General features: G+C 52.6%; 2 protein-coding genes across 2 annotated transcripts in view; both read right to left on the reverse strand.

Moving 5' to 3' along the window:
• DMAP1 (DNA methyltransferase 1 associated protein 1) overlaps positions 1-17,618 on the reverse strand; it is a 28,711-nt gene extending 11,093 nt beyond the window's left edge. Inside the window, exons 1-8 of the mRNA XM_032192767.1 lie at positions 17,567-17,618; positions 16,936-17,083; positions 14,159-14,250; positions 13,153-13,348; positions 8,685-8,843; positions 7,389-7,556; positions 6,555-6,740; positions 4,267-4,338 (exon numbers count right to left, since the gene is read on the reverse strand). Of these exons, the coding sequence (XP_032048658.1) occupies positions 4,267-4,338; positions 6,555-6,740; positions 7,389-7,556; positions 8,685-8,843; positions 13,153-13,348; positions 14,159-14,250; positions 16,936-17,037 (975 nt within the window). The 5' untranslated portion in view covers positions 17,038-17,083; positions 17,567-17,618. The remainder of the gene's footprint in view (positions 1-4,266; positions 4,339-6,554; positions 6,741-7,388; positions 7,557-8,684; positions 8,844-13,152; positions 13,349-14,158; positions 14,251-16,935; positions 17,084-17,566) is intronic.
• Positions 17,619-24,128: 6,510 nt separating this feature from the next.
• On the reverse strand, positions 24,129-26,435 carry LOC116492205 (Krueppel-like factor 2). The gene is made up of 3 exons (XM_032192770.1): positions 26,343-26,435; positions 25,168-26,131; positions 24,129-24,342 (listed from the first exon to the last, which is right to left on the reverse strand). The coding sequence occupies exons 1-3, from the start codon at positions 26,433-26,435 to the stop codon at positions 24,167-24,169; spliced, it is 1,233 nt and encodes a 410-aa protein (XP_032048661.1). The 3' UTR covers positions 24,129-24,166.
• Between the last annotated feature and the right edge of the window lie 502 nt (positions 26,436-26,937).

The raw sequence follows: 26,937 nt of genomic DNA on the forward strand, positions 1-26,937 counted from the left end.
ATGCCTTGGACCGCAATCAATACAAAACAAATACATTATTAATTGCTGCAAGTAATTAAATTTATCAAATCCAAATAAAAATAACTGATATTTTATGGAACTGCTTCCAAAGCTAAGCCTCTGAAGGGACGGTATTGATCACAGGAGGACAGACAGATGTTTCACATGTTCGCAGCCGATGAGGTCTGGGTTTGCATTAATGACAGGCAAGGAGCAGAGCCAACAGCCTGCAACGCAGAGTAAACAGGCAGTGTGCTTGGCCATTTAATTGTGGGTCAGATCAAATACAGAGAATAAACACACATACAACCCCATCTTCCCCTCAAGCATCATTCATCCTGGAGCCGTAGTAAGCACTCAGTTCATACTCCAAGGGAAAAGGAGAAAAAAAAAAAAAAGAGGAAAAGAAATCACACGTATGCATTGCCCCCCACTACCACAGTAAATTATTATTCGTTAATCAGTGCTAAAAAACAAAAATGCTCAGCTGGCTAATAAATATTTAAAAGCTGGTGAGTGTGAAAATTTGAATCAATGGGTACTAAAGCTGTACTTGAAATTTTCCTTCCTCTACTTTTTTTAATTGGTTCAACAGGCAATTTGTCTACAAGATGCTAGTTAGCAGAAAGGGTCAGGCTGCTGGCTGAAAGCCTTTTCTGAGAGACGGTGGCCAGCTCTGAATGACTGAGCTGGAGCATCCCTCAGTCCCTGCTGTGGGCTGAGATCTCTACAAAAGCCTTTTTACCCTCAAGTTTTGTTTTGTTACTGGATGAGACATCACTCAATCAATTCTCTTCCAGCTGCTCAGTTTCCAAACCTGTGACAATAGGGCGAGGACACAGACCAATACCCCAAACATGCAGGAATAAGGAGAAACGTCTACCCTTTTCCATCCATCATCTTCCTTCTTAAAAACCCTGATGTGGTTATTCAATGACAGTAGCTAATTATAACCTAAACCTCACAGCTAAAGCTGTGAGAGAAAATGAGCAACCCGAGGTAAAACACTCTGAGGAGATGTTAAGTATGCGAAAGCTAAGTGCTCTGAACACAATGCAGTCAAAGGTTAAACTGAAAGCTGAACACGACGTGGTACAGAAACACTGTGGTGAGTTCAAAACAAACTCAGCTCTGCCCTACAGAAGCACGGCATCGCCCAGATCACAAATGTGCGGTTACTGTTGGTTTGTTTGAGTCCTGGAAAAGATTCAAGATTAATAGCTCCCATTTTCCTTTCCCTTAGGCAGGCCTTCAGCAAAGCTTTTCTCGTAGCTCCCTGCTTTCCCTTTAGTCTCTTCCTCTCCTTTCCCTCTACACATTCCCTACTCATCTCTCATTTCCTCTGGCTCTTTGGCTTTCTGCCCTCCCAGCTGAGCCGATCTGGTATAACAGGAAGTTTTCTAGAAGCAGCATTTAGAATTAATAATACATTCCTGGTGTTATTTTCATAACACAGTTTTACTAACAGCAATGGCAAAGGTGTAAAAATTCCTTTTCAGGAAACTCATGAAAAGCTTACCCCCTTCCCAAACATCTGCTGCTGCCTCCTGTTCTCCGTGGCACCAAGGCAATGCACTGACTTGCATTAAGATGAAGCTTTTCATAATGCCCAGCTTCCTCCTGCCATTAGAGAGCCTTGCAATCTGTGCTGTCAGGAGGCAGAGGGGAAATCCCATGCAGAGCAAGGGCACAGGGGCTGTGGCCTTCTTTGCCTGTGGCCACAGCCCTATGGAGAACAATAGGAGACTGAAGCCATTGTGATAGAAGGCAGCTTGTCGAACTCACTGGAGAAGAGATTACTCTTCAGCATCTGCTGAAGGAGAAACTTTCAGTTATGAAGAATAATGGCTGTAAGTGACCATTAATCCTAGAAAAAATAAAAGTCTTCAAATTCAGCCTGCGCATAAGATTTTTGTAAGCTTTAACAACAGGGGGAATTTGAAAAGCCTGGGCTATTGTCACAAAAGCTACTGGGAACAAATTTAGCAGAATACAGACTGCTAACTTTTTCTTCAAAGACTAATTTCTATATATTAATTTTAACTTATCAGACTAATTGTAAATCCTTGGGAAAGAAAAGAATCTCTTTAATCAAAGAGCAATTGCTATTATCCTTGGGATGGTGTGATACATTTTTCACACCTGACAGAGGTTGAGTCCCTGATCTCAGTGCAAAATCCAACTTCACCTAACTATGAAGGCGTAAAGCACGGTAGCAAAGTACAAAATAAAAGAGGACAATAGAAGCCTTTTGGTGAGGAACCCTTCAGGTCCTCAGGCAAAAGAACTTACTGCAGGATATCGCAAGCCTTTAGAAATCATTTTCCAATGTGTTCAGGGCAAAATATCTCATGCTGAATGCTGCCAGAGCACAGGTTTCCAGCACAGCACCCCATTTCCTCACCTAGGCCTAGCCAGCTTCCACTCTTATCACTGCAATATCACTATTGTGTAGAGGGTTTGTCACAGAAAACCCACAAGTAAAATATTCATATTAGCACGGATAGTCAACTCCACTTTATACCACTTAGCACTTCAGCATCTCTCTCCAGTTCAAAAGGCCTGTCCTGACCTCATGTAATTAATTCTCCCCATCGCCCATATGTGAAGCAAACAAATCTATTAGCTCCCATTTTTAAAAAAAGGAGAAGAATTGAATAAGCAACCCACGTGATTGACTAACGACCACAAACGAATTCATTTGGCTGGGCGGGAGGCAGGACTCCCATTTCCAAGCATGGAAGTATTGTTTTTTTTCACCTAGATCAGTGATTTGCAGTCTTTTTAAATTTGCAAACCACTGGTATTTCTAACAGCAGGATTTACCTGCTTGAAATTTTCAAGCAGAGCTCAGGAAGCTGCCCTAGGTCATTCCAGGAGCTTGGATACTGCAGACTGAATGTTGCTGAATCAGACTGCCATGCCTCAGCATATCGCTGCATTTTGTAACTAGTACAGAGAACAGGGAGAAGCATGCAGCACCCATTTTTGCAAAGGCTGGGGTTTGAATTGGCCTGTTCAGCACACAAAAAGGCTGCTGACTTGGCCATATGGTTCCACCACTGACAGGTTATTGCTCAGCTTCTTTTGCAGGAGAAAAAAAAAAAAAAAAAAAAAAAAAACAGGAAAAATCAACCATCAGTTATTAGTTTTCAAAATCCAAATCAATCTCCATAAATTACTCTATTTATCTTAGTGCCGGAGAACACATCTGCCACATCTCCATAAATCTCAACACAGGCACTGCAGTCTTGCCCATCACTTGCTTTTTTTTTTTTTTTTTTTTTTTTTTGTCTCTCCAGTTTCTCAAGGCTGTAGCCCCTTGCTTACACAGATAACCTGCAGGTGGTGGCACTTCCATACTGAAGAGGTCCCGCAGCAGTGGCTTTGCAGGTGCAAACCACCTCTAACACGCATGTGCACCTGCAAGTCAAAGCAGCATGATCCCCAGCACGTTTTTATGAACAGCCCCAGGGCATCCCCAGCAAGATCTAAAACTGTTCTGACATCAAAACAACATCCCATAAAATGTTCTTTAAAAGCAATCGAAGAAGTGAGGGCACGGAACTTACTTCTCCACCTTTGCTGCAATAATGTAACTAAGGATTATTATTTTTTTACTAGGAAAAAAAAAAAAAACATTTGTACTAGGCAAACAAGATTTTACTGTTAAAACCCCTCTAAAAACATGCAGCCACGCAGGCAGGTTTAACTGACTCTGTATCCCAAAAGCTGTCGCTAAGATACAGACCTCAAGCCTTGCAGATAGAACAGCAAGTTCTGCTCTCACGGATATCTGTATGACAGGATGAACAAAGGGGCTTTTCCCACAAATATTTTCCAAAGCTAAACAATGGTAATAAAAAGACTAAAAGTCAGATGCGTTTACATCTCTCCCTTTTTCAAGTCACAACCTGAACATGTAGTTCTTAAATTCGCCTTCTCATCTATTAACGCGTGTGCTCTACAAGCCCTTTTACGTTTGGCTGCAAGCTGTGCTTGGAGCAGACAGCTCCGTTTGGGTCTGTCACGTGTGCCTAACAGCAGAGCGGGCACACCAGCAACAAACACAACAAGCTCAGGTGCCTCTGCAAGGCGATGTGCTGGCTTTCACAGAGCCCGCATTCCATGTTTCTGAGTCTCCACATTTACAGAATTCCTTTCTTATTTTAGAGGCAAGATCTTGACTTTCTTTAGCTATAAAAGGAGAACAGGCAGACTGAAAGATATTAACAGAGGTCCCAGGGGACCAGAACAACAGCCTACCCTCTGGCTTCGCAGCGTGACACCTGCAGATTTGAAGTCAGGAAACTTGATGCCAGCAGTCTCAGGAACGGCCTGAAAGAGATCGAAACAGGATGTGTTGATGGAGGAAACAAAAAACACAAGACTTGATAGAGACGCTATCTGAAGGGGAAGCACTGTTTCCTATGACAGAGAACCACCTGCCGTGGCCACATGTCAGAGCTGAGGAAAGAGGAAAATCCCAAGCAAACTCACTGAGAAAAGTACTCCAATTATAGATATCTTCAGAAAGCTTAAGCACTTTGCTGGTTTGTTTTAAATACACTGCTCTGCACAAAGCCTTGCACCCATCCAACAAGCATAAATCCTAACCCTAAATGGTGGCACTAACATCCGCATATTCGCACAGTGCCATCCTTACCTTCTGCCCATTTCACTGACCAAAACAGCCCATGAGTTCTCTAAATCTGGGCTTCCAATTGTAAATCCTCTGTGAAACAAGCTGAGAAACCTCTGTGCACAGCTGGGCATAAAAAAAATCATCATAATCTGTGGTCAGCCCAATCAACAAGAGGTACCAGGAAGAGTTTTCTAAGCATGCCCACGGTGGGAAAAGTAAATCTCTTAACTACCAACAGGGCTCATGAAATCTTAAGGGTTCTCTTTGAGCTTTGCAGGTAGCAGCCTCTCTCCCTGTATAGAGGATATAAAATAATATAATAGAGGGAGAGGGCTGCAATCCAAAACCAATCCTCCCTGCTTCTTGGGGATGAAGGTTGGCTTTCAGATGCCCTGAACTCTGCTCCCCCAGCCTGTTGCTGAACACCCTGACAGAAGCAGTGAGGGTAAATCAGGATGGCTGGCTTAGCTGAGACAACTCTGACTGCACTCAGCATAGAAGCAATTAAATGGGTTCTTTTGCCTTGCGTGCCTGTACATGCTGTAAACGCTTCAACCTCAATTGACTCTTTGGTAAATGATTTTCCTTTGTTGAAATGATGCTGATGCAGCTCCCGATTCAAATTCTTAGTTAAAATGCAATTTTTTTCTTAACATTTCCCGGCTATGGTTGGTAATTGACTCCTAATGGACTCTGTCATGGTTGAAATGATGCTAGTGCAACAACAGAAACTGCTTCTCTGCCCACCCTGGCGTGCCTATCCAGTGCAAGCCTACAGACAGGCACCAGCCCCACAGGCAGTATTTCAGGCTAGCCTCCCTCACCTTGGCATCCTCAGCATCCTCCCAGTTCCATTCTCCATCACCACCCTTTTTTTCCCCCCCTATTACCACCAGTGAAAAGCTCCTTTATTCAGAGGGAAATAAGCCAGCAACGGGTGAGCTTTAATTGATCAGCCCTCACAGAAATTCCATGTGCAATGTCCCCAGTGCCACTGTATTCATAATGTGGGCTGGGGTAAGGCGGAGGTGAGGGGGGAGCTTTAAGGAAGCGGTGGCTATTAGGCACGCTTAGTTTGGCAGTAACTGTCCAGTATTCAGTATTTTTCTCCCTTTCCCTGCACAGACCCTTTTGGAGGAAGATGACAAGTGCTCTCTGCTGACGGTGTGGATGGACAGGAATTTCTAGGGACTAGCTGGAAATATCTGAGATGTTGCAACAGCTCCTTTCTACCAAAGGTGCTGAATTTAGTTGTCCAGGCTGAGCAGTCCCAACTCTCTCAGCCTCGCCTCACAGGACAGGTGCTCCCGTCCCTTGGTCATCTTGTTGGCCCTCCACTGGATGCTTTCCAGTACATTCATGTCTCTCTCTTGTACTGGAGAGCCCAGAACTGGACACAGTAACCTAACAGGGTTGCTCTGATCACAGCTGAGGTACACATATTGAGCTTGGGGAGATGCTCCTGAGACCCAGGAATAGGGAACGGGGGAGAAACACAGACCAAGAAAAGGAGGCAGGTGATAGACAACAGGTCTGTGTGACAACCCTGCACGGCAGTACCAAAATACCCTTTGGAGAAGCAGAGACAGATGTTTCTCTCTGCCATGAAGCATGAAATGGCTGTCTGACACCATTTCATCCCATTTCTCAGGTAGGGAAAGGAAAACGTGACTTAAACTGGCACTTTTCAAGTGGGAGGGAGACAGAGAGCGCATCAGAGTTCTTTGACAATGGCTGGACAGAGCATTCTGCCTTCCAAAAAATCATCCAAAGCCAGATCTGCCAGAAGGCATCCACCAGCCACTCTCCCCTAAAAAGCTGGAAGCCTGATCCTGCTATAATTGCTGAAGCAAGCACATGCCACCCCAGACAGAGCACAAAATGGGGAGAAAAAAAGAAAAATGTTTACAGGCTTCTCTGTCTCCTTCTTCTGTGGAAGCTTCTTCTTGGGAGCCTTGCGTTCAGCACGTCTCTGTTCAGTGGTGGTGTCAGCAGCTGTGATGAGTTTTTGCAGATCTTGTGTTCTCTTCTCTCTCTCTTTCTTCCTGGTTTCAATTTTGCGGAGCTCCTGAATGAGGTATTCTTCTTCTGCCACCTGCAGACAGAGCACAGAAAGGCAATGAGAGCAGCAAAGGAGGCCTAGCAATGCAAGGGGGCCATCTACTGATAACAGCTCTGCTCTGGACCAGCCTGGAAATGCCTTTAAACTCCCCTGCCTAATGTCCTGAAGACAATGTGAATTGCAGAGCACATTATGCTCCACAGCCTCGCCCTGCATCCATGGCAGTGTCAGTCTACAAACTAGCAGGTACAGCAACATCCATGGTCCACCCTTTAGCAGCAACCATGACTGATTAATCCCACCTTCAGACAAGGAGACTGAGCATAGACAGTAAAAAAAAAAAAACCACTCACTAATGCTGTAGTTGCAAATGCAGTGCTATGAAAAGCTGGCTCTCCGCCCCAGACAAACATGTCGTTATATCTAGTATCAGCACACCAATAAAGGTGAGAGAGACCAGTAGTCGTTACACATATGAACTTGTCATTAGAGTGAATGAATGACAGAAAAGAATTCTCCCTCCCAAACTCTGAGGAACACACAGCTCCTTAATCTCTAAGCAGAACTTAGACTGGACAAGAAAACAGCATCACCTTTCTCTTTCCCGCCTATGTCACCCATCTACTGACTCAAGGCTGGCATAGTTCTTGTGTGGCAGTGGTGCTCTCTTCCCCCAGATACCTGTTCTGGTGTCCTGTTGTACAGCCTTTCCAGTTGTTCCTTCCTCCTCCTCTCATGGCCAGCATCGAAGACCGGGATTTTCAGGTCTGTGCCCGGAGCTGCGCGGATGTTAGCCAGCTTGGCACAGATATGGTAATAGCGCTCCTTCAGGTCCTCCACTGACCGTTTCTGTGGAAGACGTCACAAGAGGACAACATTATGAAAGAACCAAGCAAAACCTTGTACAGGATCCAGCTAAGGACCCAGTGGATGAAGGATGTCAGGTTGGATGTAAGAAACAACACCTACGTGGTGGATCAGCAAGGAGCCTTGTCAGAGCCTGTGGAGCCAGAGGGAAGGGGGAGTTCCTCTGAACCATGCATATTAACTGCCAGGAGTTCAAAGCCACTGCTTTAAAAACTCCCACCAGAGGGTCCAACATTACAGCTGAGGGTTAGGGAGACTACAGAAGTGAACTGCTCCAGATAAAAGGATGTAAGAAGAGTAATTGCCTCAAGAGAAGGAAATCTGTGGCCAAGAAACTCTGAAAAGCACACCAGAGGCCTCCTCCGAGCTGCTACAGACAATGGCTATTTAAGCCATAACCAAGAAGGTATCAGCTGCAACCATTCATTACCCCTCGTTACACAGAGCCTGAGCTGTGTTCCCTCACTGCAAGCACTGAAGGTGTTTGGACTGGCCAGCTGGGCGGACTCTTGTTATTCCATTTTGCTACATGCTCTTCACCTGAGCTTCCAGCTTTTGGAGCTGTTCCATGGGAACCACATCATTCCCCTGCGTCTCCAAGAGGCAGGGAAACAGGAGATTTGGGATCACAACACTAGGGCTGCATCTTCAGCCTACTAATGATCCCTACTTCAGAGAAATAGCAGAAGCCTGCAGCTGGTCAGATCACAAGTCAGGAGTAGTATAAGAGAAAAATCCCAATCCCCCGGGGACCAGGAGAAGATCTTTCTGCCAGGGCCAGGACTGGGACACAGGACCCTTATTTAATCAGCTAAACAAACTCCCCATCTGCCTCGTCTTCAGGGAATAACGAGTGTTCTCCTGGCAGGGACAAAGCTAACTTTCTAATAAAATGCAACAGGGAATGAGCACAAGTCACAGTGGATTTAATTACAAACAAAACAAGCAGCAATGCCCTGTGCTGGAAATTCAATATTCCTTGCTGCCAATAATTCATTATTTTCCCCTAATTAAGTTGATATAAAGGGTAATTTGCTCTCTGCAGTGCAGCAAGCCCCGCACGTGCCGTAACAGCAGGTTGCTAGCAGCACCTTGGCCCCTGGGACTCACCTTGAACTGCTGGTGATCATAGCGGTCATGAATCACCACGAAGCGCAGGTCGAAACGCCGAGCCAGGTCGAAGAGGTGGTCTGTCTCAGCTTTGGTCCATGCATCGTCGTGGAGATACATCTGGTACTCCTGCTCTGAGTAGACGGGTACCTGCACCGTCTAAGCAGGAAAGAGAAAAACGTGGCAGCTCATTACAGCACTGCCTTTCTCTCGTGGCCAGCTGGTAGGGGCCAAAAGCCTGCAGCCAAGAGCAAGAGCAGGAGGAGGCCAAAGTATCAGGCAGGCACTGCCAGGACCCTGATAGGAAGGGTAACAGAACAGGCAGAGGAATTGATAAGGAACAATATGGGATCTCTACAAACACGACATTCAGGAACTACCGCCTGGTAAGCTGAAACCTATTCCAGGTGGCAGACACAGGCAGTCACCAGCCCACATCCTGACAACAGGTTTCACAACTATCAGGCTAACGTGACAGTGAAACCAAGGCTGGGCCAGCTTCCCTCCATTCTTCCTGTACAGCAGCACCAATATTTTGACATCAACCGCTCTGACAGCCCACTCTGCCTGGGCTGGGACACGTTCACTGCTTGAGAGGAATGGGACAAACAAGAAGTGGTGGTTCCTAGCCTTTAGCATACCTCTTGCTTTGATACACAACCTACTGCTTCTGCAGCACTGTCCACACCAAGCATGAAGATTGAAAGGCTGGGTGCTGTACAACCCAGGCCTGTAAACTCAGCAAAATCTTTGCCCTTCCCTTCCTCATCCACCCTTTCCCCAGCAGAGCTACAAACTGTCCATCCCAGGTGCCAAACCCACACCACATCCTCCAGCCTACAAAGGCTCTGAAAAGCACACCAGTGACACATGAGTACTAAAGAAACAATACAAGAGCTTACTGTGAGCCCTAGCACACGGTGAAGCAGCAGCTCAAACAAGCCTGTGCTTTTCTCCCTTACCCCTCCCACCACTCCCGCAGCAGAACCTTGGTCTGCCTGACCAGGTCCTGCCTCCACAAGAAAAAACTGTGTGCACACAAGCAGCACGCACTCTTCAACACTTCTGTGCCCTCCTGAGTCCTACACCAGAAATCTCATCCTTGTGAATCCCAAACAGCATCTTTAGGCCCATTCTCCCATCTTTATGCTTCACACAGAAGCATAAAGGTGAAGAACAGCCCTTGGAGACAAGCTGTACCTCAGCCTTCAAGTACCGCTTCCACCAGGAGAAGAGCCATCCTATCAGACACTGTAAGGATGCCCTGGGTACTTCAAGATAAACATATTTTCTAGAGAAGCATACATAAATGAGAAGAGCCAGCACAGCCCTCTGCAGTGGATGGAAAGGAGGATGGCGGTTGCCTGGTTATAGAAGGGAATGAGATGAGCAAAAAGCAGTTCCCCAAACACTTCCCCAGCCACAGACAGTTCACACAGTGCAGTATCCTTCAAAGCTGCAACTTCTAGGAGTTACTTGGTTGCTCGTCCAAGTCACTTAAGGTTTTAGCACCTTGTGGCCATGCAACTGGGAACAAGTCTCCTGTGAGAAGGTGAGCACTTGTAAGACACAAAGCCTGAGCCAACCACAAGACAGCTCTCAGTTCAAATGCAACACAGCCATGAAAATGCAAGTATGACCCCCCTCTTCCCAGGAAGGATTTCCAGCAGAAGCTGGCAGGGTGTCAGCTGCACACCAAGACCTCGTCTGGAATACCAACTCGAACTCTGCTGACCCATGCTCAGGGAAGATGAACTGAAATAGGAACAAGTACAGAGACGAGCACCGAGGATGAGTAATGGGGTGGGGAACGTGCCCTCCCTCGGCAGATTGGAAGAGAAAGGAACCTAGCAAAGGAAGCCTGAAAGGGGATCTGACTGCAAGCTTCAAGTACGCTGGGTGGAATTAAGAGAATACCCATGGGAAGAAAAGAAGAGCTGAAATACAGACAAAGAAATTGGCTTGTAAAAAAAATGCCAATTTAGCATGGAAAATTTAACCTGGAAGCGAGAAATGGAGCAAAGAGGGTCTGGAACAAACAGCTTCCCAAGGAAGCACGGGGGCAAGAAAAATCCAACCGCTTGACAAATAGAACTTGATCGCTTTATGAAAGGGACAGGATGGTGCAGGGCCTGAAAGAGCCGAGACGAAGATTCAATGGTGCAGAAAACCCCTCTCAGACCTACATTTCACACTGTAAACTCACACAATGATGGGCTTTAAATTAGCTGAAACTGCTCAGGAAAGATCGTGGAGCCATGAGACAGCTCTGTGAAAACACCAGCACAATGCTAAGCAGTGGTGAAAAGACAAACTGAACGGTAAAAATGATTAGAAAAAGAGAAACATAGCCAAAGCACAAACCCGCCGTGCTTCTAGAACTGAAGTATGCACTCATAGTCCAGCCATTTCTACAGAAAGGATAATTGAGAACAACAAAGGGCAGATGCGTGTCGCAGTATGGGGAGCACAGCACATAGCAAGGACAATTTACTACATCTTGTAACACAAGAGCTCACAGGCACGAAATGAAACACCTAGGTAGCAGTTTAAAACAAAGTGAAAGCACCTTTTCACACCACACAAAATTAACCTGCAGAACTCGTTGCCATACAATATTCACACAGCAGATTGCTGCCCTGAACACACCTATTATTAAACACAGATTCCAAGTTCAGAAAGCCCCAAGTTAAACGCCACCAGAAGCTAGCAAGAAACGCTCCTCTGCTGCATTCTCATATTCTTTCTCTAAGCCTTTACCAACAGTACTCAAAAAGAAAAAGTTGGCTGAGACAAGCCTGTGCTCCAACACCAGTGAGGCTGCTTTTGCGCTCTTATTTCACAACAGATAGGAGGGATTCTGGGTGGGAGATGGGGGGCACAGAGAAAAGGCAAAGCAACTGAGCAGTGCTGCAGGAGCCAAGTTAAAGAGCTTGAGTGACCAATAAGACTACACAGTCACACAGAACAACTCTGTGACTACACAGGAAAATGAGCTCGTGTCAAGGGGAGCAAGTGACACAGGCAGAGGTATCAAATATGCATGAAGGAACCAGCAGAAGAGCCTGGAAAAGAAAATAAAATTCCCCTGACACAGCAAATATCTGCAAAACTCCACAAGTGCCTTCTACCTTCTCAACCACAGATCCACAGCAAGGGCAACAACTCGCTGCTAATGTTATATAATGGTGCCTGTGCAGCTGGCAGCACGCTGCAGCACTAATCTAAAGGCTGCAGCCTTGCTGAAGACTTCTCTGCCTGTAAGTTCACCGTATGTGATAAAGTTAAGGAAACAAGAATCATGTAATTCAACACCATGCATGGCCCTCTCTGATAAACTTGGCTGAACTCAGCCAAAAACTGTTACAGAGGCAGAGTCCTGGAGACAATTACGCTCCTAAAGTCTCACACAGACAGCTAGGTAGGTGCCTTGACTAAGCGAGTCCTGTTTCAGACTTCCACCCTAGACATCAGAGAACAGATACCACAGGAGGCTCTTACCAACGTCCCAACAAAAGAGAAAGCATCAGTCAGAGCTGGAGCCTTCTAACATACAAGGTCAACCAAGCACTTAACTCTGCAGGAAGCCGGGCTTTGTTAGTGCTGACGCTCTGTGGGTTGCAAACTTGAAATGTTGTATACAGTTATACACAAGCAGAGCTTTTGTGGAATCATGTGATCACATGCTTTTTTTTTTTTCCCCCTTTTCCTCTTCAGGTTTGCATCACGAAGAGGGTTAAATTATGTTATGGAGGCACCCTAACTCTGTCCCTTCCTAATTTCTGAGGTCCTGACTTTGAAATACAAATCTTGATGTAGCTTCCTTTGTGCATACACACAAAAGCACTAACCACTCAAAGCAGATACATCTGGGACAAAAGACAGCAGGAGATTATAACAACACATTGTGCTAATTTAACATAAGATGCAAGGAACAGGGAGCTGCACCACGCCGATACCACAGGAGCAATTTCAGAGGAACGCAGTGTAATTCAGTATCTGTGCTGGAATTTGGCCAAGAAGCTGCAAACCAGCTTTTTGGCCAACAAGCTACAAGTGAATTTTTTCATCCTGGGCAAGATAACAAGACTTCTGACTTCAATGTCTCGCTCAGAATAGAATATCTTTTACTACCCAGAGCCTGTAATCAGGGAGAGGACGTTGGTTAAGAAGTTAATTAAATGGTACAGTGCCTCCTTGCCGTATCAGTTACTGCACCCGAGACACAGAGGTACTCTGGCAAGCTCTGACCACACGCTGAGCCCGCTTAGCTTGAAGGATTTGGAGGCTCCAGAGTCTGAGGTCGCACAGCTGTAGGCCACACTGCTATTTAAAACGCAGTTACCAAACCGAATTCAGCCTTCACACGTTAAAAGAACCAACTTCCCGTCTGGGCATTCAAGAGGCTGACAAAGGAGAGCTCCCTGCTGCTGTTTATAGGCTGCTGTTTGGAAGTGCTCCCACTTACCTTATTGAACCTGGCAAACGGGTAGTCCTTCCCCTCCTCCGCTGCTCTCCTCCAGTGGTAGAACATCGCCCCATCTTTTCTCGCCGGGTTGGTGAAGGGCATCCACTTCCAAGGCCGGACTTTCTTGGACCCCAGTTTTGCTTTGACAGTTCGATAACCCTGAGTTGTGTCGCTTGGCAGCAGCGGAGGCGCATCCCTGTGGTGGAAACAAGCACTGGCTGAAGAGAAGCAGGAAGCAGCCCAGGGCAAACCCAGAGAGAGTTCAGACTCCCACTCTGGAGTGGGATTTGCCACCAAAACGTCTAGGGTGGGAAAACCTGAGCTTTCTGCCAGGTTTTGCACTTCCCAGACTGCAATGCTAATATGCTCAGCTCCTCCAAGATGCTTCAGTCCTGGGTCGCATAAGAACACCTACCTCCAAACTCCTCTAAGCCAACTCTAGATCACCTCTGATATAACCTAAAGCACAGCCCAAAGCCACTAAGGTAGAAAGGATGAGCAGACTGTTAGATACTGGCAGAGAAATAATTTTCACTGCATAAATTTGAAGTCACATGCATCGGAGGACAGAACACACGGCATGGATGAACAGAATCACGAGGAAAGCCATGCAAGAGTCCTCTGGGGCAAGAGCAGAATTCATAGCAAGCCAAATACAGGCTGCAGCAGAATCTCTGATGAGAAAAAAAAATAATCAGGTGCTATACCCAGTCCCCCCAAAAAATAGGATTAGATATTGAAGGATAACAACACTACCTCGTCTGCACTAGCCTATTGTGCCCATACCCGATTCATCTCATACACAAAGTAAATTCCTCAAATTCAGAGGAGAGAGGCAAGGCACTGGACATCAAAGTCTAAGAGAGGAACACAGGTGGGCCAAGAACAAAGGGCAATGAATCTGGAACCAAGACTGTCCATAATTTCAAGTGGATGCTGCCCTGCCACCAAAAGCCCAGGCTACCCCCCAACCTGCACAGATGAGCACAAGCTCTCACTCTCTTACTTTTTGTCAGAGTAGAGGAGTGCGTAAACTTCTCGGTGCATTCCTTCTGGCCTCTTAAATGTCAACGTCTCTGAAGATTTCTTGGATTTTTTCTGAAACAGAAGATTTGAATTTTAGTTTCAGACATGGCAATCCCCGAGGGAACACACAAAACCACACAGCCTGGTGCCCTGTTCCGGTTTTCACTTCTATCTGTTTTCAGACACCTTGAGTGCCTCCAGGAGAGTGCCTGTTCCTGGTGGAAGACATCGGCAGACAAAGCACGCCTGCTTTCAGCGATAGCATTCACCACTACTCGGACACCTATGCTGTAGAAAACATGCACTTCAGTTCCAGGTTGAAATCTGGCTGCAGTTTTCAGGGGCTGGTACCCTAAGGCTTTCTGCACTAGGCAAGTACTATCTCTGTATGAAAATATTAAACAATTTAATTAAGTGACTTCTCAAACGTTTAAAGATATTAAGAAATGTCTTCCTACTCTCTTTTAGTTTCTGTCACCTTGCTCTGCAGCAACAGATCAAGCTCTTAGAGCAGCCCCATGACAGAACTACCAGAATCACCTACAGAAGTCACCCCTCATTGCTGCCTCAAGCGTCACATTTACACAGCAAAGATGGTTTTTGACATACCATTTTCACACTGAGAATTCGGGGTAGACAACTCAATCTTGCCCTTAAAACTTCATCAGAGTTGATGGTTTCTAAGCCACTTTCCTCCTCATACCACATGTAAATACGTAATCAGCTTTGGATTCCAGTGGACACATTAGGAGCTGCATTATCAAGGTACACTTTGAGTGGGCTGGGTTTACTGAGTAATGCAGAGCATTTGGTCTAATTGTACCATCTTTCTAACTCCTTACCCTTACCATGTGACTCCTTTTTAATGTACTTGTTTACCATATCACTAACGACTTTGAAATCAGAGTATTTTGCAACAGTAAAAACTAGCACCGTAACATAAATTATATTAAATCCTTCACCAAGCAAATTCAAAACCCCAATTAAAGAAAAAAAATCTAACAGCCTGTACTACAAGTATTTCCCATAAAACTTCACTGCAGACATCCATTACATTAGCACCTTTTCACTCCTAATCAAATACCTTTCTCCCAGCTTGTCAATCACTTTGCCCAGGAGCAATGTAAGGCCATCCAAGGCAGTTACCCGTGGGTCACCACATGCCCTGTTTGAATGCCAGCTTCTGGAATTCCCCCAAAGTTCCCAGATTTATTAAAAGTTAATGTCAGCAGGCCAGAGATCAGCTCAGCCAGCTCTTTTAGGAGTTGAGAACAAATTACCTGATCCTGCTGATTTCAACGTTTTTATGCCTAGTAATTTTTTTAAAAACATTCTCAGTCACTAATGGACTGGAAAGCACTTCATCATTCTCCCGTGATTTAAAGGCATCAATCTGGTCCTTTTCTAATTGAGAACAGAACTATTTCCTGAGCAAATGCTGCACTGTTACTAGCAACATTTACCTCTCCATCTGATAACGGGGTATTTATGCCTTTGGTGTGATTTAGCTTCTGTACTTTGTAGAAATTCCAAATGTTTCGCTCACAGCTGCATGCAGCCTCTTGCAACACTCCTGAAACATCTCGCTGCACCTCCCCTTCCTCTCTTTTACCATTAGCCAGGCAAATCTGAGAAGAAACCCATCTGGTTCTCTCTTCAAAAGACACAGACATCCACCAGCACTCCTTCAGCTCCCTGCCAGCTAACAGACAAGCACATCTAAATCAAAGAACTCACAACTCTGAACGCTCAGTGGCACAACATCGCAGGCTGAATCCTGCCAGAGAGTGGCTCACTAGACATCAAAACAGCTGATACCTGGCAACTTTAACACTTCAACCTTTCAATTACTGAAACTCATCAGTTTTCCACTAAACCAATTATATACTGCGTACTCTATTCCCAGCCAGGCAGCCGTGAAACCATTATGCTTCTTTTCAGAAACAAACACCTCAGTGGAAGCAAGGAAGGACAGTCGAGCAGCACTTTGGGTGATGAGGGCATGGTTTTGTTTTTAAAACCAACGCACAGGCTTTACTTCAGATGAGACCATCTCTGTACCAGAGACCTGGCGACTTCATCTCCCCCACCTCATTTCCAAACACCTCCAGGCCTCATAATCAGCTATGAACTGGCATTCCCAGCGTGTTGCAAAGCATGGAACAGCTAAGACCTTGCCTTCTCAACACAGAAGGCAACAACATCCCGTAGCGTATTACCACAGATAATGCAGCATGTGACTGCATCCTTCCTTAAGCAAACTTCCAGTTTACCAACTTGCCCACGTTCCTATAGGCAACAGCTTTCCCAGTGCCCAAACAGCTTGCCCACGCAAGGTCTAAGCACTTCGTTATAGGACATTTACCACTTAACCATATCAGACAATGTTCTGCCCTTCTAAAAGGTCTGCTTTTTATTATTTACATATGCTTGGGGGCTAGATAGTAAACACACTTCCTACTTACCCCAAAAGACAGGAATTTTAGAGACAGCAGAAAACATTCTGGGGCCAGGCACAGCTCACAAGAGCACCATTTGTACAGCTACAGCTTAAATATCCTAAACACCCCTATCCTAAGAACACTGGGAGCACAGAAGCGGGACCCTACAGGCATTTCTGGGTATGCCTAGAGAGCGTGAAAATAAACAGACCATGACAGAACGTGCTTTTTTCCACCTTTCTTCAAGCACCCACCACACGCAAGGCCAGCCACCACCTAGCAGAGGAGCCACAGCTGTTGGAGCACCGCGTTTTACCTTATCTGAGTTGATGATGTCCTTCTTGTTGATGGTGCCCGTGTTCTCCGACTCCACTCCCCCCAGCTCCAGGATGTCCCGCACGTCCGCGCCCGTCGCCATCGCGCCGGCTGCCCGCTCGCCTCGACCACCGCCGTCCTGTCCAGCTCTGGGGGGGGAAAACCGAGGAGCTGGGGTTAGCGGAGCCCTCCTGGGTGTGGGCTGGCACCATAAAACCCATAGATAAACCCATAGATACACACACAGCTGGGCGCGTGCACACCCCCAGAGACACACATACACACATACACATGGAGGTACACGTGTGCACACACCTGCATACACATATATACATATATATACACGTATAATGCACCTATATACACATAGTTATGTATATACACGTACATACACACGCCCCCCACCCCGGGCCCCCTCTTAGGCCTCCTCCTGCCCCCCCCCACCGGCCGCCTCCCCCCCCCCCCAGGCCCAATACCGGGTCCCGGGACCCAGCCAGCCCCGGGATGCCGGCACACCGCGACCCCAGCCGCTCAGGGGGAGGCCCGGGGGTGCCGCAGAGCCCCTCCCGCCGCCCCCGGTGCCCGCAGGCCCCCGCAGGCCGCCCCGGGCCCGCTCCCGGCGCCGCTCTCACCCGCGCCGGCTGGGCGGCCAGCGGCACGGTGCGTCCCTCACGGCGCTCCGGGCACCGCCGCTTCCGGTCCCGCCGAGAGGCGCCCGGAAGAGCCCGGAAGGATTTTAGGGGCGCACCCACTGGGTTAATAGAAGGGGGGGGTGGGGGGGGCAGTGCGGAAGGTCGCAGGTTCGAATCCCGCTCCCGGCGGCTCGCAGCCGGCCCCGGGGAGGTGGTGCTGAGCCCCCCGTGCTGCGTCCCCAAAGCCGTGCCCGGAGCCCCCCGGAGCCCCCATCCTTCATTCCCGGCTCGGGGTGGGCAGCACGCTGCCGGCCGGCTCGGTGCTGCGCCAGGAGGTGGCAGCACAGCCATGTCCAGGCTGCACCCGCACCGGGCTCCTTCCTCCAGGACACCCCAAAAACCTCGGGGTGGCGGTGCCCAAAGGCAGGGCACTGCTGCCTGGCAGCACCATGGGGCCTGGCTGGGCTCAGGGACCACGGAGCAGGGCTGGGGCAGGCCCCCAGCGATAGCAGAGGGCAGCCCACCCATGCCCCACCATGCCCCACCATGTCCCACCAAGCACTCAGCCCTCCCGCTCTCCATGGTGTCCCGGGGCTGCTCAGGGCTCCACGGGGCTCCCAAGGAGAGTTTCCATCCCCTGGTCCTGTCCCCAGTGTTTGAGCGTGGCCGTCACACCCAACAGAGACCTGGTGGCCGTGCCAGGTGGCTGGGAGCCAGGCGGGCGCTGCCCCACGTCGCACGCTGGGGCCACAGCTCCTGGCGTCGCCTGACGGAGCACGCGTTCCTCGCCGTCACCCTTGGCAAGGAACCGTCCCGCAGAGCTGCGGAGCAGCAGCTCGTACCTGAGTCTGCGGGCAGAAGTGAAAGTTTTAATAACGGGGCTGCCTTGCTTCCTCTTCCACGCAGAAGGAAAAGGGGGGAGTGGGAGGAGAGGAGGAAGCAGCAGTACGGGGCTGTGAGGGATCTCCACAAGTCTCCTTCTCTCTGCACTGAGGCAGGAGCAAGGCTGCCCAGTGGTAATTTGTCCCAAGCACAAGGTTTCAGCAGGACGAGCTGAAGCCTGCTGTGCTGCAGGGGTTCTAGAACACAGCTTACCAGCACCATCCACCATCCCAATCCTGCTGGCAGTCCCTCCCCACGGAGACTGCCATCTCAGCTCTGCACCAGCACCCAGCCAGCACCATCCACTGGGACCACATCAGTGCACCCCACCAGGAGCTCTCAGCACCTCTGGAGCACTGCCTGTTGTCCCCAGGACTCATTTATCCCTCCCCACCCTGCTGCCACTCCTAATGAGGGTGGCTTTCAGCACCTCGGCCCTTCTTCCCACAGCACCCTGGCAAGGACAGAGCCGGTCCCAAGGCTGCTCCCGCCTGGCCCGTTTGCTCTCAGCTCTGCTGTGTCCATCCAAGTCCTGCCCGTGCCAGCGTGTGTGGCTGCTCGCGGCTCCAGCAGCCTGTGGTTTAGGAACCTCCCGAGCCAGAGGCTGCCTCTGGCTGCAGGCTGTCAGCAGTCCCGTGTAACAGGGTGCCACTCGTCAGCCTTTTTGGGATCTCCACCATAACAACCTGCCCGAGGTGCCTCTTTCCTCCAGCCGTGCCGCGATGCTCCTGCTCACCGGGACCAGTCCCACGTGCACTGCCCAGATGTGGCATGCTGGGTTTGGCCTGGGATGTCATACAACTTTCCACTTCATTTCCTGGTCCTTTTTTAATCGTTCCTTTCTCTGTTAATGAGTCTGGCCCAGAGGTGGTGTCCCCTCTTCCCCAAGGTGGGTCTGCAGAGGGAGACAAGACTCCAGCACTGTGTTCAGAGGAAGGCTGCCGGCCCCATCTCACCCCTGCTCTCCCTGCAGAGCTTGGCAGTTGCCTCAGGGAGCTCCTCACCTTGAAGAGCTCCTCACCATCAGAGGAGGAGCATCTCTCTTAGCCCCTCGCTTGCAGGTCATTCACAGTTTATTCACGAAGCTATTCAGCAGCACTTCTAAAAAACACAGCCAATTCTCATATAAAATCCAGAGACAGATGGCCATTCCTGTCCTTGAGTTTTAATTTTAACCCCTGCTTTTATGCCTGAACTACTCAAGCCCAGCTTCCAGCCTTGCCTTTCTCTGCTGGATCCCCAGCACTCTCAGCCCTACCCTGCCGCGGGGTGCTGCAGTCTGCTCACTCCCCTCAATAAACTGCCAGCAGCACATTTTGAGCTCTTCTCTCTGTGGCAGAACCATCTTAACCTCACAAAGCACAGCCGTGGAGGACAGATCTCACCTCCACGTGCGTGGGTGTCACCGCGGAGCTGTGTCCCACCAGGAGCTGTAGGGACCTGCAAGTGAAACTCATCAGGACGGAGCTTCTGCTGACCTGATCAGCAGCCAGGCAATTAGCACAGCTTTCACAGGAACCCGGAGATGTGGTTTCTGGGCAGCAATCGCTGCATCCAGGAGTTTTCACAGCCTTCACCGAGCAAAGGGGCACAGCTGGAGAGCTCGGTCACCCTCAGGCACCTGGTCCTGGTGCAGGATGCTCTGCCCATGCCTGGCTCGGGGCACGGCCGCGGTGGCCCCAGGCCAGAGGTGTGCGTGTCTGCACACTGCAGCTCGAGGTGTGCGTGTCCCCCAGGCTGGCACCAGCGGAGGAGGACAAGTGCAAACACTGCGGCCAGCGGAGGAGGTTATCTGGGGCCCAGCAGTGGAAAAACTCTCGGTGTGTGACTAAGGCACGATAGCACCAGGTGTGGGTCCAGGCAGGGCGAGCGAACTGGGGAGTTATCGCTTCCCCGTGGATTCAGGTGCCTGAAGCCAAATGTTTCCTAAGGGTGCGGTGACAGCCACGGCCCCGCTATCGCGGCGCCTGGCCCACCCCACGGCCCGGCAGCGGGGATGCGGGGGCCGGCTGCTGGATTTTCCCCCATGGTGGGGACGGGACGCCAGCCCCGGGAGTGTCTTTCCTTTGCTCCGTTCCCAGGAGGTGAAATAAGAGTAAAACCACCATGGGTCTGCATCACCTCGCTGCCCACAGCATCCCCCCTGATCCTGAAGCACCTGGGCCCCATCCCACATGCAGCATCCCTGTCCCATCTCCCCAGACCCGTGACCCCTTCTCCTGATGAAGGAGCTCCCCCCTACAGCCATGACCCTCCCTGGGGCCCAATCCTGCCAGCAGGTGACTGCACGGAGCTGGCCACGCTGTGGCCGTGACTCAGCCTTGTGCTGGGCCCTGTTGCTCCATGTCTCACTGCTTCCTTCCCCGCTGGGCTGCCCCAGCTTGGCTGGGCCATAAGGTTGGGGCAGGAGGGTCAGGGACCTCAGTTTTGCCTTCTACCACAGTCCTGGGGGCCTTGGCCAGCCTGAGCCCAGGTTTGGGAGAAAGGGTGCCCAGGGTGGAGGTTGGGGGGGGGATAATGGCCCAGCATGGGCACCGTGGTGTTGCCCTGCCCCTTTACCCCAGCACCCTGCCCCTCTCGGGACCATCCTGGGGCAGCAGGATGCAGTGTTGGTGCCACGTCTCCTGCAAAGCAGGCTCCCACCTGCTTTACCGGAGTGTTTTGGGACCCACGTGCCCCTGCCAGGCCAGGGCAAAGCGCTCTCCAGCTCACCTGGCAAGAATCGTGCCCCAACCCTGCCTTCCCCAGCACCCGCCTGCCAAAAAAAGCATTTCTCAGCGCTCCCGAGGCTGTTTTCTTGCTGCCCTCATCACTTTGCAGGGCAGGTTTTGCCAGGGAAAGGACCGGACTCCCTTCTCCAACGGTCAGTGCATCTTGGCCAGGCAATTGGGAGAGGGTGTTTTTTATTAACAACAAATTAGGTGTAATTGCCGTTTCCACTGCGGCCACTCCTCGCCCCGGTGAGGCTCCCGGCCATACCGGTGCCCGTAGGAGCTCACCCACGGCACGGGAGCCCCAGCACCCCCAGCCCCATTCTCGGCCCCGTGCGAGGCAGCAGCAGTGAGCACGGAGCCAGGCCCCGCTCCCGCCCCAGTGCAGCGATGATGAAAGGCGAGGAAGAACTGGTTTGTGCTCTGATCTCACAGCCCAGCCTCAAAACAGCCGCGGACTGTCACTCCGGCTCCCAGGATGCTCGGGGAGGACAGGACAGCAGAGCCAGCCTTTCCAGTGGGACAGGATGGTTGGAGAAATTCATCGTTCCCCTGGAAATAAAAATAATAATCATAATAAAAACACAAAGCCAGAGATTACTTATATGCACACAAACACGCAGGCACGCACTCTCTCCCCATCTGGCTTTGCCAGCCTGACTCATCGCTAATTCAAACAGCCCACACCTTTCCCTCTCCCTCCATGTGACATTTCAAACAAGTCTCTGGGGAAGAGGCAGCAGCCCTGGCACTTTGCTCCGGGTGTCCCGCTGGTGTCAGACCCTTGCCCTTGGGCACAGGGGTCCCAGCAGCAAGATGTGCCCAGTGCCCCGTGGTGGGTCCCCAGTGTCCTGGCACGGTCACGTCCACACGCACACCCCTCAGAAACTGGGGCAAGCAGAGGGCGGAGGCGGCTGCAGAAAGGACAAGTGGATCGGTGACACCTGCATATGGAGCCCCGTGGTCCCATGCCTGCGGGCAAGATGCAAAGCCCTAAAAACTGGCTGCCACCCTCCTGGTGGCACCCCACCAGCCCGGGGCAGACCCCAGGAGAGCCTCTCCCCTCTCTGCCATTCTCCACTTTCCTCCAGCCCAGCTCACCGCAGCCACCAGCGGGAAACGGGGAAGGAGCGGGATGAGCCCAGCCCTATTCCAGGACCACAGCCCAGCCCCAACCAATTTCCAGGAGCCCCAGGAGGATGCCACCACCCCGGGCAGGGTGATGCTGGGGGCCAGGGCACCGCGCAGCCCGCAGCGTGCGCTCCCAACACGGCATCAGGTCCGGGCAAGCCCCGGCCTTCGGAGGGCTGCGTGCATCACGGGTAATCAGCCGTGGGAGGGAGGGAGGCCGGGATGGAGCCAGACCTGCTCGCTGAGCTCGGGACCTGCCAGCACGCTGCTGCTGAGTCACCCCCATTAGCGCCAGGAAGCCTCAGCACCTGAGCGCCAAGGGGGGGACAGCAGGGACAGCGCACGGGGCCGGGTGGCCAGCACCCACCTTCTGCTGGGGACAGCACGGCCGGTGCCACACGGCTCCTGCTGCTGGGGACAGCGGGACAGAGCACAGAGGGAAGGTGCCGGAGCCGGTGAGGCTGCCGTAAGGTTTCGGCTGCCATTCCCCTCGGCAGTGACTCACCGCAGGACCGGTCACGCCATCCCTGTGCCGCAATTGCCCCATCTGCAGATTAGGGAAACTGAGGCACGGGGAAGTGGGGTGACTCAAGAGCTGTTGCACAGGAGATGCCGCTCGGATGCCGAGGCTTGGGCGTTCCCCCATCGATCCTCCGCAGCTAACTTAAGCAGAAATGAACATCGATGTAAATATTTACTGACAAGCGAGCCCAGCCTCACCCACTCCTCTTAGAAGAAAGCTTTAAAGTAAACTCTCCTGGCTCTTTCAAGTTTACATCTTGTTTATTTATTATACAGCAGATCACAATATTTCAACAGTTTGCATATAAAGAAAAGTAACATTTCGGAGTGCGAGAGACCTAACGTGCCCAAGCAGAGAAATGTTAATTAACAATATACACAGACGGGAACAGTGCACTTCCCAAAGCCGAGACTCTCCTGTGTTCCCAGCCGGAAGAAAAAAAATATATTAAAAAACAGAAACATTATATATTACTGCTTTGTTTAATTTACAACTCGCTTTGCAGAAGCTGCACATAAAAAGACTCATTTTCTTTTGAGTTCTCTTTTTTCCCTCTAAGAAAGTTTCAAGTATAGCAGAGACCTGGGCATTCATAGCTGGACTCACTGTCCTTTACACACTAAGTTTAAAAAAAAGCAGCATGGGGAAGGCAGCTGCAGCAGTACCTGGTGTCATCCTGAGGGGAAGAACAAAACAAATTAAAGCAGACCATGAGATGAGAGCCACTTTTGGGCTCCCAGGCGCAGAACTGTGGGATCAGCCGGGACGGGACCACCCAGCAGGGTCCCAAGCTGGTATCGGGAGCATCCCTCGCTCCCTGTGCGAGGTGACACCGCGCTGCCGACCCCTGCAAACCTTTCCACCCATGAGCCATGATCAGATCCCACCCTCACCTTATCCTCTCGGGGCTTTGGGGCCAGGAGGTTTGTTCTGAAGGCCACAACCAAGCAGAGCAGAGCCACGGGACACAGGTCCCCAGCAGGAGCTCGGCCACTGTCAGCCACCACAGTCCCCGGTGCCAGGATCAGGGAGGATTTTTTTGTTTTTTAATTTTTAAAGCTGTTGCCAAATACAAGCTAGGAGCTCTGGGGACAGACCCCTGCTGCACCAGACCCTCCAGTGGCTCCCGGGCAGGAGACGCTCCCCGCAGCCCTGCTCCCCACACCTCCACCCCAAAAAGCAGCCCTTCCTTCCCCAGCACGCAGCCGAGCCCAGCTCCAACAGCGGGGGCAGGAGGAGAAGAGGAGTTATCAGCTACAAGCGGAGAGGGGCTGGGCTGCTCCCCAGCACCGGCCCGACGCTATTTACACCGTGAGGAGCTGCTCCTGGGGCAGGGGGGAGGCCGAGCACGGCTCACATGTGCCGCTTCATGTGGAGGGCGAGGTGGTCGGAGCGGGAGAAAGCCCGCTCGCAGAGGTGGCACTGGAAGGGCCGGTGCCCCGTGTGCTTGCGGTAGTGGCGGGTCAGCTCGTCGGAGCGGGCGAACTTCCAGCCACAGCCTTCCCAGGTGCAGTGGTAGGGCTTCTCGCCTGCGGGGGAGAGAGGGGGGTCAGCGGGCACATGGGGGGGGGTCCCGACCCTCCACAGGCCTTCACCCGTGTCCCCCTGCCCTCCCCTGCTTTTTGAGGGATCCCTGCCCACCACTCCTATGCCACGCACCTTCCCCTGACTCCCATTTTCACCTGACCCCCTTTTGTCCCCCATCTTGTCGCTTTCCCCACTGCTACCCTGCGTGCCCCCGTGCCACCATGGGGCCCTGCGCACCCCCTCTCCATGTGTCTCTGCCCGGCTTCAAGCTGTGGCTGCTCCCCTGCCCGTCCCAGCTGCAGATCCTCACCCTCACCGTGTACCGCAGCCCAGCTCCGCTGGGGGGCTGCACCAGTACCCCCAGCCCACCCTGGGGCCCCCTCCCCGTTCGTCCTCAGCCCAGCTGCGGGGCTTGGCCATGCGGTCGTTCAGGGAACCCTATACCCCGGGGGACATCTCACTGCGTGCCCTGATCCCTGTGCACTCCTGCCCTGCCCCAACACGGGGTCCTGAGCACCCCTGCCCCCAGTGCAGGCTGCGGGGTCTCCCTGATCTTCACTGCCCACCACAGCCCGGCCCCACCACTGGGACCCCACAAACACCTCACTGGGCTGGGGGCTCGCTCAAACACACCCAAACCGACAGCAGGACGCCCCCTCGGAGCTCCCCTACAGCAGGGACCCCGCGGGCGTCCCCGGTGCCTCCAACCCCGCTCCCACCGCACTGCTCCGGGGCTGCGCCCGCCCCGCACCGCGGTCCCCCGGCCCCTCTCCACGCGCATCCCGAGCCCGCCCCGACCCCTGCCGCCCCCTCGGGGCTTTCCTTACCCGTGTGTGTCCGCATGTGCGCCTTGAGGTGGGAGCTCTTGGTGTAGGTCTTGCCGCAGCCCGGGTATTCACAGTTGTGGGTCGCCGTCCGCTTGCGCGCCCAGGAGCGGCGGCCGCGCTTGGGCTTGCAGTCCTCGGGGGGGGCCCCGGCTGGGAAATACTCCAGCACCGGAGAGTTGGGCGGTGTGACCAGCAACCCCGGCAGCCCCCCCGGGCCCGGCCCCGGCCCCTTGAGGGGCTCCCTGAAAACACTGAAGTGTCCATGAAACTGCGGCGGCGGCTGGGGGGCGAAGTGGGGCGCGTAGCGGTGCGGGGCCACGGCGTAATGGGGCGGCAGGTCGGCCAGGAGGTGGGGGTCGGTGCCGGGCAGAGGCTCCTCGGGGGGAGCCAGACGGCCGTGGGCGAAGCCCGGGTAAGGCAGCGGTGGCCCCGGCACCGGGCCCGGCGCCATGCGGGGGGGCTTGTGCTCGCCGCCGCCCGGCCCCAGGTAGTCGCCACCGGGCATCCCCAGCATGCAGGCTCGCTCCTCGGGCTGCTCCTTCTTGATGCGGGGTCCGAAGGGCTGCGAGGGGTCCAGGGGCAGCGGGCGGCTCAGGGCCGGGTGGAGGGGCGGGTGGTGGTGGTGGTGATGGTGGTGGGGGCCGCCGGGCACCCGCAGCTCCGTGTACTCCCTCCGCTGCAGGTCGCAGTGGCCGGGCAGGTCCGGGGTGAGCAGCTCGGCCACGTAGCTGTGGCCCTGGCCCTCGGGGTAAGGAGCCGGGAACTTGCCCGGAGTCGGGTAGGAGCCGTCGCTGTCGTACGTGGTGCCGCAGCTCTCCGGGGTCTCGGGCAGGGGGTAGTTGGGGCCGGGCGGTCCCTGCCCGCCGCTGCTGGTGTGCGCCAGGATGAAATCCAAATCCACGAACTTCCCCAAGTCGTCCTCCTCCCGCTTCACGGCGGCGGGGCCGTCCTGCTGCAGCATCCTCTGCGGGGAGAGGGGCGTCAGGGCCGGCTGCAGCCCCCCCCTGCCCGGGGCACCGGGACCCCAAACCCCTCCGACGGGGCGGCACCGCCACCCCCGGGGCGCCCTCCGACGGCTGGAAGGGGGCTCGGCGGTGGGGCTGAGCACCGAGCCCGGTGCCCCCCACCCACCCGGTGCCCCCCACCCACCCCCCGCCCCTTTCCCCGGTGCTTACGTGGAGCATATCGGCCGGGCGCTCCTCCAGCGGCAGCAGGTTGGCGAAGGTGGAGATGGAGGGCAGGGCGCTCTCGTCCACGGCCGCCGCCATGGCGGGCCGGGACCGGGCACCGGGAGGGGGCCGGAGCGGGCTGGGGGCAGCGCGGTGCGCGGGGCCCGGCTCCGCTCCCCGCGGCGGCGGCAGCGCTGCTCTGCGCCGCCCCGCGCCCCTAAGCTGTTAACAGCATGGCTGCGCCCCCATTGGCCCGCCGCGCATTGATATTCACCGCCTGGCCTCCCCATTGGCTTGGGCAGGGCTGTGGGCACGCCCCCCTCATGTTTAGCCACGCCTCCCCGTGGGGGTGCCCCGACGGGACCGGGTAGGGGGTCCCAGACCCGGTCCCTATCCGTGCCCGTGTCCCCAGTCCCGGTCCCTATCCATGCCCCGGTCCCTGCCCGGTTGCCGGTGCCCGGAGAGCACGGCGAGGTGGGGGGGTCCCTGCCCCGCTGTGGGAACAGGGGGGTCCCGGGGTGGGGGTCCCAGGACAGTGCGGGCCACCAGGGTGCTGGTTTGGGTCCCTGGGGGCTCTCCATGTGCTGCCCATGGGGTGAGC

The sequence above is a fragment of the Aythya fuligula genome, chromosome 8, assembly GCF_009819795.1.
Source record: "Aythya fuligula isolate bAytFul2 chromosome 8, bAytFul2.pri, whole genome shotgun sequence".
NCBI classification, from domain to species: domain Eukaryota; kingdom Metazoa; phylum Chordata; class Aves; order Anseriformes; family Anatidae; genus Aythya; species Aythya fuligula.

Bases quoted from the DNA above. Each gene is read 5' to 3' on its own strand.
- LOC116492205 (XM_032192770.1), bottom strand. From the start codon at position 26,435: ATGGCGGCGGCCGTGGACGAGAGCGCCCTGCCCTCCATCTCCACCTTC. The intron at 26,132-26,342 runs GTAAGCACCGGG...CTCTCCCCGCAG, and splicing joins GCCCGGCCGATATGCTCCAC to AGGATGCTGCAGCAGGACGG. The intron at 24,343-25,167 runs GTAAGGAAAGCC...TCTCCCCCGCAG, and splicing joins GCACATGCGGACACACACGG to GCGAGAAGCCCTACCACTGC.